This window comes from Besnoitia besnoiti, chromosome VII, assembly GCF_002563875.1.
Source record: "Besnoitia besnoiti strain Bb-Ger1 chromosome VII, whole genome shotgun sequence".
NCBI classification, from domain to species: domain Eukaryota; phylum Apicomplexa; class Conoidasida; order Eucoccidiorida; family Sarcocystidae; genus Besnoitia; species Besnoitia besnoiti.
This window is the reverse complement of record NC_042362.1, coordinates 3,145,069-3,158,260: the sequence shown is the minus strand read 5'-3', so window position 1 is coordinate 3,158,260 and position 13,192 is coordinate 3,145,069. Positions and strand designations below refer to the sequence as shown.

General features: G+C 56.8%; 2 protein-coding genes across 2 annotated transcripts; both read left to right on the top strand.

The window, feature by feature from the left end:
- Positions 1–1,163: 1,163 nt before the first annotated feature.
- BESB_080540 (putative Chromosome-associated kinesin KLP1) lies at positions 1,164–7,489 on the top strand (the record flags this gene model as incomplete). The annotated part of the gene is made up of 9 exons (XM_029366416.1): positions 1,164–1,702; positions 1,978–2,084; positions 2,707–2,741; positions 3,193–3,673; positions 3,806–3,973; positions 4,335–5,294; positions 5,854–6,005; positions 6,740–6,836; positions 7,206–7,489. The coding sequence occupies 9 exons, from the start codon at positions 1,164–1,166 to the stop codon at positions 7,487–7,489; spliced, it is 2,823 nt and encodes a 940-aa protein (XP_029217847.1).
- Positions 7,490–9,526: 2,037 nt separating this feature from the next.
- Positions 9,527–12,109, top strand: BESB_080530 (uncharacterized protein; the record flags this gene model as incomplete). Its single annotated transcript, XM_029366415.1, has 1 exon — positions 9,527–12,109. One exon carries the CDS (start codon positions 9,527–9,529, stop codon positions 12,107–12,109), a length of 2,583 nt encoding a protein of 860 aa, XP_029217846.1.
- Positions 12,110–13,192: the final 1,083 nt, after the last annotated feature.

The window sequence follows — 13,192 nt, the reverse complement described above, 5'->3', positions numbered from 1 at the left end:
CCGCCCTGAAGGTTCCACCAGAAAAAAAAAACTGATACGAAATGCGCAGGTAAAGAGTAAGCCCAGCATTGCTCCGCTTCTATCACCGTATCTCTTTCCCCATGTCTCCTTCGTTTCACTGCCTACTCGCTCAAGCTGCCAAATTTTCTATAACCCGCTGCTGAGGCGTTGTCTGAGACGAACCTGTTTTCATATCGCTGTTTGTGCCGCAACCTTCGAAAGTGATCAGCAGCAGCGAGGTACGGTGTGACTAAACTGCTCACGCGTAGACGACAGAGGTCTTCAGGCTCACACGGACGGGAAAAGAGCCAGGGAAGCGAACCTGGAAGCCTGTTCCTGGGATTCCCGTAGCCGCCTGACACCATAAGTATGTCTGTACTATCTCACCGTCCGTGCATCGAACTAGCAACACAAAACGCATGGACACATGGCGGCCTCATTGGGGAACTTGACGCCTTTCCAAATCGATTTGTGATTGGCTGCATGCGGCCCCATTCCTTCTTCCCTAACCGAATGGGCGTGTGGAGCACCTAATGCTGAAGGGAAACAACTTGAGTCTTGCCCTGCTTCCTCTTTGCCTTCTCTTTTCCTCCAGTGTGACTGGTTTATATTTCGCTCGTTCTTGCGTCGATCCAGCCCACGGCCAGTCACGCTGCACCTGCTGCGCGGTGAGACACCGACGCGACGCAGGATTGATTCACAGGTGGAAGTCTACGAACTGAATACGGACCAGCTGTTGCGGGAGGACGCAGTACTCACACCCGTTTCGCAAGGTGTCTACTAGACAGTCCAGCCCATCCTGACGTGGGTCTCGGCGTCCGTTGCACTGTCGCTAGTCATTCGTTCTGCCAAAAAAGTGTTTGACATCTCTACAGGCCGCGGCGAAGGATCACAACTAGGCATACATGCATGCACGATACACGATCCGACCATTGCTCAGTCCTTTCGATGGTTGTGTCGAGACTCCTCTGCATGAACCATCTTTCGCTCAGCCGTCCGTCTCACGTGCGCCTCTCACTTGAGGGAGACTACAGGCCTTTACGGCATGCCCGCAAGGACGGGTTGAAGTCTCGCGCTGGCCTTTGCCTCCCGTCTCCCCAGTTGGTTCCGGCGTTTCGACTTGGTTACAAATCTGCTTTTTCCGTGATCCACGGTGCGTCAAGATGAGCTGCAGTGTGCAGGTGGGCGTTCGGGTGCGCCCGTTCAACGCCCGCGAACAGAATTTGAACGCGCTCTGTTGTGTGAGCATGAACGGCCGGCAGACTGTGATTACGGATTTGTCGAAGAAAACCGATAACGAGAGGAAGTTTACGTTTGATTACTCGTATTGGTCGCACGACGGCTTCGTGGAAAAGCCTTCGGGGTACCTGGCTCCTGCCGCGGGCAGTCGCTATGCAGACCAAAGTCGCGTTTTCCGCGACATAGGCCAAGGCGTGCTTGACAGTGCGTGGGAGGGATACCACGCCTGCCTGTTCGCCTACGGGCAGACTGGGAGTGGCAAGAGCTACTCGATGGTCGGATACGGCGACAACAAAGGCATTATTCCCATTGCTTGCGAAGAAATCTTCAAACGAATCGCACAAAACACCGACCCCACCAAATCCTTCGAGGTCTCCTGCAGCATGCTTGAAGTGTACAACGAGCACGTGCAGGATCTCCTCGTGAAACCCAACATGCGACCCAAAGCAGGACTCGAGATCAGGTCAAAAGAACACAAACCCGCGCGAGGACCCGGTCTCGAAGCAGCCCCTTCACACATAATGCAGTCGAAACCCTTCCTCGTGGGCATCCGTTGACACCGCAGTCTTTTCCACGGCGGAATGAGCACGCGTTCACTCGACCTAAATCCGATGGGGAGCGCGGACTAAAGGGTGCAGAGACATTACCTGCACTGAACCCCGAAACGTGGCAAATAGGTTCATGAACATTTATCTGTATGCACGCCTGATGTCGCGGTTCTCTGCGTCCTGGTGACAGAGAATCGAAAGTATTGGGAATCTACGTTGAGGGGCTGTCGAAGCGAGCCGTCAATTCGTACGCTGGCATCACCAAAGTCATCGACGAAGGAACCGCCAACCGATCAAGTATGTCAGCGCCCACACAAACATGAGCAAAAATATGCAGATATTCATCTCCGATTAAACACAGACATCTGTGCTCTCTCGGCTGCTCACGCTGGACGAAGAGGTGGCGGGCGGGTGAGGGTTTTAGGGAGAGAGAGGCAAATGGAATCCAACGTTTTCCTTGCGCCCGAAAACTGGTCAAAGAAGTACGGACATAGAAATCCAGCAGTCACTTAGTGCGGCGAACTCAGGAAGGGCGGATGCGGGGTGCGAGAGCCGCAGTGAACACACCAAAAGGAATTCCTTATGCGCGGGTCGAACTTCGAATACGCCCGCGGAACAGACGCACATTTCTTTGTCTAACTCCACTGAAAAGGCGACAAGCACTTCGTACTGCCGCATCATTATCTACGGGTGTTGGCATTCACAGGCGATCCACATCGACGGGGTATCCTACGCATGCAGAAGCACGCGTACCCATATAGGTATCTACTTATATGTATATATACATATATTTAGAGATCTGTACGTGTTCAAAACCACTCGTGCTCAGCTGAAGAGGGCAGAGTCTCCACGAGGGCCACTAAGCTCGGGCGTTTGCCCTTCACTCTTCACTCGCACATGCTCAATTTTCTCTTCGCAGTTGGGGCGACGCTGATGAACGCGACAAGCAGCCGGGTGAGATCTGTGTAGAGCAAGCCCCAGAGGTAGCAGCGGGACGCTTTTTTCGCTCTGCTTGGCAGCGGAATTACTCGTAAAAACGACTGCAGAGAAAATATAGCGAATCGCCCCGTGCACCAGAGGAGCAACGAGTTTAGAGTGAAGGCGTAGTAGGGTTTAGGGTGCACTCGCGCAGGCATGAACGTCTGCCTGGTATGAACGCCCTTCGACGGAGTCCCCGGATTCCTTTATCTCCACCGTGATCTAGAAATCAAAACCAGCAGGCTGCACACACCCTAACACCTTGCCGTTTCCCTAGACAGAAAAGACCTGTGAAATTCAACGAGACCTATCACAAGCAGAGAGGCCATGTTTGCTTGCGCGCGTCTCTGGCGCGTGCCCTCGCCCTGGGCCGAAGAGGCATTGCATCGCGTAGGGCTGCCAAGTATGCTTTTTTTTTCGCCTCCAGGCACACACAGTAGTGGGAATAGAGCTGCAGCAGATTACGACGATGAACGGGAAGCAGGGTCGGCGGAGTTCGGTGATTCATTTGGTGGACTTGGCGGGTTCTGAGAAGAACGACCAGACGCACGCGACGGGCGACCGCCTGAAGGAGGGCTGCGCTATCAACAAGTCGCTCTCAGCGCTGGGCAACGTGATCTCGGCGCTCGCCGACAACGCCGAAGGCCGCGGCAAGAGTCGCGTGGTGCCCTACCGCGACTCGAAACTCACGCGCCTCCTCCAGAACGCGCTGGGTGGTTCATGTAAGACCGTTATGCTCTGCGCGCTCTCGCCGGCTTCGAGCAACTACGAAGAGACGCTCAGCACGCTCCGATACGCCGACCGCGTCAAACAAGTGAAGAATTTCGCCGTCGTCAACGAAGACCCGATGCTACGCCTCATTCGCGAACTGCGCGAGGAAAACGAAAAACTCAAGGCGCTCCTCGAAGGTGTGTGCCACAGACGAGTCCACCAGAAATGACAGTCTTTGGAGCCCAACACGTCTCAGAATCATGTACCCGCTCCAGACAGGGAGAGGCTGACAAACTCGCTGGCGTTCGCGATTGCTGCCACGTTTACAGGAAAAAATGGAGCCGACCGAGGTCTGTCTGACGGCGAGAGGCAGGCCCTGGAGGCGAAACACCAGGAGGAAATCAAGGCGATGGAGAACGCGCTCCACGACATGGAAAAGTCCTTCCAAGAGAAACTCGAGGAGTCTCAGAAGCAAGCGGCAGCGCAGTCAAGCCAAGGTCTGCGGTTCTACTTCCGTTGTCGCGAACGAATCACGCCTTGCGTTCACCCCCGTTCTATGCGAGGTGGAGGTGTGGTCCCGCGTCCCTTCTCCGAGGTCGCGTCCTTCTCTCTTTTCTGCCGCGGGGCGGTATACCGCGGAACGAGTGTAGAGTGCCACGTCGAGCGCATCATGACGTCGCTGCAGGGAGGCAGGGTCACGTTTCGAGGAACCTGTTTCTCTTCAGTGGTCAAGAGCTAACGTGCAACCCCCGCACGCAGGCGATTTCGCGTTTCTGCAGACACAGGTGTGTGCCTCGGGGGCCAAGTCTGTTTCTTGCACGGAGGCGCGGCGCTGTGCGATGTTCGTCGGTTGCGCAGGCGCGGTTGATCAGGCTGCGCCGCATTTGACGGTTCTGAACGAGGACGTGCTGCTCAGCGGCCAGCTGAATTTTGCGCTGCGGAAGGCCCCGGAGGTGCTTTGGATTGGCAAGCAGAAAGGCGAGTGGAAGCCCGACGTGTGTCTTTCAGGGTTGGGCATCTTTCCGCGCCACTGCAGCGTGGCGCTCGCGGCCTCGGGGCAGACGGCCACGCTGGAGGTGGCTGAGGGCGCCGACTTCACTTTCGTGAACGGCGAGAAGGTCTCGCAGAAGACGCGAACGCTCAAGGCGGGCGACCGCCTGGTCCTGGGTCAGGCCTACGCTTTCCTCGTCATCTTTCCGCACCAGCACGCGCGGCAAGAGCTGCTCACGCAGCACAGCTACGAGAGCGTGCTCGAGGAAGTCTGTGTGACCCAGGGCGAGGTGGTGCGGCGCGCCGCGCCCAGCGAAGCCGAGCTGAAGGAGGAGAAGGCGAAGGCCGAGGCCTACCGCCGGCAGGTCGAGGCGATGCAGCAGGCGCAGCGAGACTTTGAGGAGAAGATGCGCCGAGCCGCGCAGCAGGCCAGCGACGAGGAGCGGAGGAAGCTTGAGGAGGAATTCCGGAAGAAACAGGAAGCTCTCGAGCGCGAAAAAAAAGAACTCCAGCGCACGGAGCTCCGCCGGCACGCGGCGGAAACCGACCGGAGACTGGTCGAGGAGAAACTGGTCGCCATCCTTCCGCTGGTAAAGGAAGCTAACATGATCGCGACAGAACTCAAACACCCCTGCCGGCTCGCGCCCTCGTACGATATCTCCTTCTCCTCGACTGGAGAAAGAAAAACGAAAGTGATCGTCGTCGTCAAACGCGACGGACAAACCGTCTACGAATGGACGCCAGCGACACTCGAAAACCGACTCTTCCTCATGCGAGAGCTCCTCGACGCGTACACCGAGGACAAAGACAACGCGGGATTCCTAGAACGTGAGAAAACGGGAAAAAGAGAAGAAACACCTGGACACCAACTCTAGCACCTCAGACACGCGGCAAAGCCTCCGCAGCGTTTTTTGCGCTCTACGCATAGACACCACTGCATCTGTATCCAGATGATGACCTACAGACCCATGTAGGAGTAGAGATGTCTGAAATCATATAAATATATGAATATATATGTAAGCTGGTACATGTAACTATGTGATTGAGATGATTTATTCAAGACGGCGTGCGTTTAGACTGACCGTGAGCAGGTGCTTCCAGGCTACGACCAAGCGCGGCTCCCGCTGCGTCTATGCGCCTCCAAACGGCTTGGCCTGGCAATGGGTTCAAAAAACGCATTGATGGATTTTAGCTTCTGGTACTTCCACACGCACCGCACACGCCCATGCGAGGCACGCCCTCTCTCGATTCTCCATTTTCCCGCCAATTCGTTTTTGTCTCGAATCGCCCTCATCCGGAGCGCTGCCGGTAACCGCTGAACCCGCGCGCCTGCCTCGACGCGACGCCTGCATCTCTCCATCCGAGATGCCCATGTGTGTATGTTCAGGTCTGACGCGTGAACAAGATCCTTTCTGGGACCCGATTGAAAAGGAAAAGTGCATCGGAAAGGCCGTGCTGTTCCTTCAGTCGCTGACAGCGCAGCTGGAGTCCGAGTCCAACGCGAAAATTTTCGACAGAGAGGGGAGAGAAGCTGGCCGGGTACAAAAGATGCGCGTCACTCTCCTTAAAGAAATTACACACACGTCCACGTCGAGGAGCGCGATCTAAACCCGATACATGCACTCACACGCACTCGACGTGATACGGAAAACGCACCTGGCTGATAGGGGGGAGGTGGGGGGGGGGAGGGGGGGGCGGACGGGCTTTCCTCGGATCGCTACCCCACGCACACTGCCTCGCAGAAGCAACCACACCCATGAGCCACAAAACTGGAAAGCGTTCCACTCGCTGCACACAGAGACAGACAGATACGAAGACAGGAACAACTGCACGCACCGGAAGCGTGTGCATACGTGGGGACTATGCGCCAAAACAAATGTTGCTATGCATGCTGGGAGCACTTCACACGACGCTCGACTCAGCGCCCTAAACTGTCTTGTGGTTCGATTTAATTTGCGCATTTCTGCACATACATACGTGGAGGCTGCAGGAACTCGGTACAAGCGAGCAGTGCGCAAAGCTAGAAACGCGTAAAGCACAGCAGTCGCGTCCTCTCTCGGCCCTGTCGCAGCCACGCACCCGCCCCTGAGTTGCACGAGCGGTCAGAATCAGAGTCCCTTTGCTACGTACGCCACATTCGAGTCGCTGCGCGCGAAACGCGAGAAGCGACCGAGAGGCGTACCGGAAGGCATGCATGGGCGCGACGCACACACCCGCAGAGGACTCTTTACAGCCTGAGAGTGCAAGCTGCAAGTTGTCCTGTCACTGCGCAGCTCAAAGTTGCCGTGTTCCCTGTCACGAAGGAGGGCCGCGAACTTCCGGATGAAGAAATCAAGGAGACGCCTGAGGAGCTCCTCGGCACAACCATGTGTGAGTAGCGTCAAGCGCAAAAGAAGGATCAGAAATCAGATTCACAGGCTGTCAAACATCCCTCTGCCTTGGTTGCAGATGGGCCCCTCTCTGCCGAATCTCCCACTCGCAGAAAGCTTGGTTTCCTGGTGCTAATACAACCAAGCTTGCGAAGGCATGAATTGGCCTGAGAAGCCGAGGCTATGTTCTAGCAGCATCTCACGCTCAGATAAGTGACTATAGGTCATCGCGTGTCTTTAACTTGAGGGCTTCCTATGCATCAACTGTATTGCCGTGTCTGGCACTTTGTCTGTATTTACTATATTCATATGTAGCAGACTCGATGAATACTCGGCACTACGAGTTGCCCAATGCGCCGTGTATGTTCAGACTACGAAGTGCGGATTCTCAGCGCGTCTGGCCTGCCGAAGGCTCTCGCCAACAACACGTTTGTGCGTTTCATGCCATATTCCTCTACGCGGTACGTTGAGACGCCGCGTGCGAACGGCGCGACGCAGAACCCCGTTTTCAACTTTAGAAAGATCCTCGAGCAACCTAAGGTCACCCCGGCCTTCATGGAGTACCTCGAGAACGAAGTGCTCACTTTCGAGATCTTCGGCGAGGACTCAAGAGCCACGAAGGAGAACCTCAGCGCCCGCGCCCCTCCGGCGTGAATTTCTGCTGAGTGACTTCTTCTTCCTCCCGCTGAGAAAGTGAGAGGGAGAAAGAGGAAGCGGCGCGCCTCCCTTTCCATGCAGCAGCGCGAGACACTTTGGGAACATCAACGTTTATGCTCGGGCGAGGAGGGCTGAGGTGGGGATCTGGCAGCGACCTAAGAACTGAGGAGCTCTTGCAGCGCTTCCCGGCGCGGCAGCTGACGCCGTGCGTCGCCTCTCGCACGCCCCATCAGGCCGCGGCCCGAGTATCCACCCGCTGTCTGCAGACGTCCTTTGGTGCTCAGTTTCCATCGATTTCTGCAGCGTCTCGTCATCATGTGTCGGCTGTACCCCTTTCGCGGCACATGAACCTCTCACATGTCTACCCCGAATCTGCACTGGATCGTCACTACCGCTCTGTCAGCCAACGCGCCGCGACCTCTCGATTTCTCTATTCCTCGTTCCCTCGATACGCTTGCGCCTGGGTCTCTCAACTTCCCTCCCCCAACCTGAGCCCACAGCTCGATCACCTAATCTATATAGCTAGTATACCTATCCTTCACGGTGATAGCGCCTAGAACGTCCCCACTTTTGGCGCCTAGGATCGGCCTGCGGGGTTCCGTCACCCACTCTTGAACTCCCTGAAGACGCCTCTGGACTTGCCATCGGGCACGGGCCCCTGCCTATTACTCTATTGAGGAACAGCTCCTTTCTTCGCAGCTCGACTGGAATTCACTCTGAGTGAGGAATACAAGGGTAGCTCCCTCACACACGCAGCCGAATTGTACCCATTTTCAACATAAGCAGTCCACTGCTAAGCTCTTTTCCAAAATTGTACAGAAGCAGACCCACGTGAAGTCCGGTGCTGTATGTACACCGCGGAACGAAGGACGTTTTCTAGTCACAGCTCCCTTTTTCGGCTGCCGATGAGCCCTCACCTGTCGAACGATAGAAAAGCGCTTGATCGATGCTCACGTATCTCTCCCAACGCATGGAAAGCACCGAATTCGCTCTACACTGCGCAGGTCTTCGCAGCGAAACGAAACGCAACGCGAGCAGCTTCACCAAGCATGCGCAGACACAAATATAGATGAATGGATATATGTGCAAGCGTCTGTGGAGCTCGTCGCAGGCGAGACACTCTGTAATCCAGTCAGTTTCGGTTTTTGTCTCGTTGCATGCGCATGCGTCTCGTGGCACCTGCATGCAAAGTCTTCTCAGGAGGGTGTTCTGCGCTGTTTCTCGCCAAAAACGAGAAGAGGAGAAATTGTTTTTTCCATTCATGTTTCCGTTTCTTCTCCCCTTGGCCGATTTGTGGTTTGCTCCCTCCGCCGATACACTCGACAGCGGCTGCTGCTACACATGTTTGCGGAGCGCATGCGCACGCCCGCTGCTGACCCCGGTTTTACTCACCATTTTCCTCCTGAACTCTCGCTGCTGCCACTGGAGCAGCCTTTTCAATCTTTAACACTTTCTCGCGCGGGCACCTTCGAGTGCTGCGCGTCGTCGGCTCGCCTTTGCGGCCTTCTGCGGCCTCGAGGTCACAGAATTGCGTTCAGAGCTGAAGCGTCACTACTCTTCATTTTACTAACATTAATTTAAGAAAAAATAAATCTACGCTGAGGAACGAGATCCCTCCGTTTCGCTTTGCGCCCTTTTTCCCTCGTCTACTGTCTTTTTCTCTGGGCGTGCGCTTCAAAACTCAAAGGGCAGCCTCACGCAGTGAAGTGAGAAAGAGCGTTATTCACTAGAGTTGACTGCGCATCTGCGGAGGCTTTCCTGCTTTCCTCCGACTTGGACACATCGCTGAAACGCGGCGTTCGCCTCTGGAAGGCGAGACACTTCGACGACTGCCGAAAGATACCCATGTCGTTCTTGGTTTGTAGTGCTTCGCGGAGTTCTGTGGAACGGCAAGCCGTTTGTTAGTAACTTTCACGCCAATAAAGGCTTGTCACGAGAAGATGGCGAGCGTGGAGCGGGAGAGGGCCGGGGATGTGTTCGCCGATTTCTTTGTCTCTCTATGAAATCCACTTACTCCACGCCGTTCTTTGCACCATGAGAGCGAGGGCTTCTCTTTTTTCCTCCCTCGGTCGTGCCTCTTCATCTGTCGCGGACGTCTCGAGGCCGGGGACAGTCTCGTCCCTCCTCTCTGTGTCCTTCCGCTCTCAGCGTGCACAAAGCCTCCAGCATCAAGCCTCCGCGCGAGGCTTCACGTGGGGCGAAGCGCTGTCGCTTTCTCCGGAGAGAGGGTCTCATCGCTCTATGTGGTCTGCTGAGCTCTCGCAGGGCGGCGTGCCTCCGCGGTGTCGCGCGTTTCCACGTCCTGCCGTCCCTGCTGCGCGTCCAGCAGTTCTCCCCCCCACTCAGGTGCTGCAGCGGATCTGCGTTGCGGCTCCGCAGGTCGCTGCCTCCGCTGCTCCTCTCGGCGTCTGCCTCTCCTCCTCGGTCTCTCGCCTTCCGCCGCTTCTTGGGCAGCGGGGCGGCGCACGCCCTTCGCTGCGTCGTTCCTTTTCTGGAGGCCACGGAGGAATCGAGCGAACCCGGGGAGCGCGCGACGAGAGAGACAGCGAAACCCGTCACGGCAGAGAGCGATCTTTCTGCGAAACGACTCTAGGTGACGAACGGATTCCGTGGAAGGAGGGAGCGGAATGCGTCACCCTCGAGGCTGTGGATGCGGAAGCGCCGCGAGTGCCGGCCGGCGCACAGCCCTCGGCTGTACGTACACCAGCGCCGAGGGAGGCTGAGCCCCCGAGGACCCGCCGATACTCGCTGCGGCGTCAGCGGGGAAGTGCGCTTTTGCACGCGTGGAAAAACCTTCACGCTGCGCTGCGCATCCCAGACATCCTGCAAGAGCAAGTGTCTGCCTCGCACGCCCCGCCCTCTGTGTTTCAGCCGCTGCCTCTCCATTCTTGCGCCGTCTCTTCCGCTCTCTCCGGGGACGCCGCGGAGTGTACGTACACCGGCGCCGCAGAGTGGTCAGACGCGGAGGCCGGTGAGCCGCGCGGCGCCCGACCGGCCCGCACCCCCAGCGACGACAGCGCGACGGCTGAGGATGGTGAGTTGGTACCGGCGCGCTGCGTCGAGGAGGATCGCTTCTGGAGTCCGCTTTTCGCGAGGGAGGAAGGCGAGACGCCCAACGAAGGGACAAGCTCCGCGGCGCTGAGCCGCACTCTGCCGCCGCTTCCTCTACACGCCAGGAACATGAGAAAGTACCCGACTTTCGGCGGAGCGGAGACGTCCCTCGCGGCAGCTCAGCCAGACGAGGATGCTCTGCGCGTGGCGCTCTTATCGCCGAAACCGGGGTCGATGATTCTCCCGCGTCTGCAGTGCGCTGAGGAAAGTCTCTTAGGAAAGAGCGCAGTGGCAGCGGCGTCTTTCCTCGAAAAAAGCAAACGGCGAGCCGAAGTCAAGAGAAAAACCGCGACGCAAGACGATGCGAAAGACCGCGGAGGCGAGAGCGAAGGGCAAGAGGCGCAGCGAAGAGGCGCACAGGAGGAAACAAAGGCGGAGAGGGTCGGAAGAGACACGGAGGAGACGACAGCGAGAAAGCCTCAAGACGAAAAGAATGTGCGGTGTGATGCAGAAGAGAGGAAGCGCGAAGCGCGAGGCAGTGCAACGGTCACGGCGGGCGAGGGCGACGCGACGACACGAAAGGGAGAAGAACAGCAAGCGGACGACGCTTTCTGGATGGAAAAGCAGCCTCCGGAACGCGATCCACGTGAAGCTGAGCGGCGTGTACGTACAGAGGAGCTTCGCAGTTATCTCCGCTACTTCATCAGCACGCTGCACCACCTCGAGTTGGAGACCCTTCTTTCTCTGTTTTGCCAAAAACACCTCGATTCCTTGAGTACCGAGCAGCTCCAAGAACTGCACGCGCTGTTGTTTTTCTCTCGCGCGCGAGACTCCAACGAAACCGCCCCCGAAGCCCCGAATCCGCCCGCGCCGCCGGCCCCTGGAGAGGCCGATGCAGTCGGCGAGAAGAGACTCAGCGACCTCAGAGCCGAGGGGCGATACGATTCGTGCGCCGTGCCGCAGGAGACGCGCACCGAAGGAGGAGTGGTACCTGCGCGCAAGACAGGATCTCAAGAATTGACAGCAGAGGACGCGAATCTCGCTCGCGGCAATCAGGTCGCGGGCGGCCTCGGGGAGCCACGTCGTGAAGGCGAGATTCTGCCAGAGACCGAGTCCTCGCACGCAGATGACGCCCACTACGCTGGAAAGAGAGAGAGCACGCCGGAAGATCAGCGTTGCTCTGGAAGAAGGAGACGGAGAAATGTTTCTTCTTCTCACGCGGCTCCTTCGCTGGACGCGGCGCACGCAGACGCGGAGACGTCTGGCGTGTACGTGGGGAGAAGCCTCACGGCGTTGTCCGCTCTCTGTGAACCCCCCGTCGAGGGCGTTCAGGAGACAAGCGACGAAGCAGGGCAACAGAAGAGTGACAAGCCTAGGCGGAGACGCAAGACGCACAACGACTTTCTGTTCTCGCTGCTCAACGGGACGGCCCAAAACATGCCACTCGCCCTGCAGGGCAATCAAGTTCTTGCGCTCCTCCTCCATTACATCCACCCCGACCATCCGCTCCTGGCTCAAATGGCGCTCCAACGCACAGGCGGCCCCCTCCGCGAAAGCGGGCGCTGAGGCAAAAGTCCCTGGGAGAAAAGGAACCTGCGTGATTCAGCTTATCAGACATACTTGCAAGAGTGTAACGCCATCCATGTCTATCTGTAGATATATATATGTATGTACATGCATGTATCTATGTATGTATAGGCCTGTATGTATATGTATGCAATCATACATGTATGTATGTGTGCGATTTTTCGCTAGGAACTTTTCAGAACGCGCGTTTCTGGTTGGCTCCGCCTACGCTGTGTGCGCACGCAGCGATTGGGCGCGCGCGAGGAAAGATCGCTGTGTGTCTCTGGCTGCGGCGGCGCGATTGACAGGAAAGAGTAGAGTTGCGGTTTCCATATCGCGTCTGAAACACGTTTTCCGGTCTGCATGTCTTGTCAAGACTTCTCTGGCTCGCATTTTCAGGGCTTCAAAAGAAGCTTATCGTTTAAAGCTTTTTTCTTGCGCCTTCGCACGCAGGCTGTCCTTGCCTGCCGCTTACAATTTTCTGTCTAAAAATTTAATGCCGAGAGAGCAGACGCCGAAACAGCCGTGGACCCGCAGTCGCAAATATCATTTTCTCGCGCGGAGCGCCTCAAGGCACGCAGACAGCCGCAGATCCGTGTAGCTTGATGCACATGAAAAAAATTCGCAGAAGGGCATCTCTGTAGCGCGCCGACAGTGCAGCATCGCAGACACGCTCACTGCTCCACGTAGGCGTACTCAAATACATTCGAGACACCAAACGCGCACGCAAGCGCAATCACACCAGGCACTTGCAATTTCTTAGTTTTTTTTTCTTCATATCGAGCGGGAATCCAGTCAGCGGAGACGCGTCGAGGCTCGAACACACAAAAAAGCAGAAAAAAAAAAGCAAAAAAATTACCGAGCCTCTCCAGACCGCGTAAACGACGGCCGGCCTCGCTTGCGGCTTTTATAAATGGGGAATTCGTGCGAGACACGTAAGCAATCGTCGCCTCGTTTTTGGACTGTCTCTCTCCTGCGTCGCGTCTCTCAGGCTCTCTCACCTGCGGCGCCACCGCGCACATGCCGCCAGCCAGGAGGGTTTCGTAGCCGTGAAAGAAGGAATAAGAGAGGGAAACTAGAAAA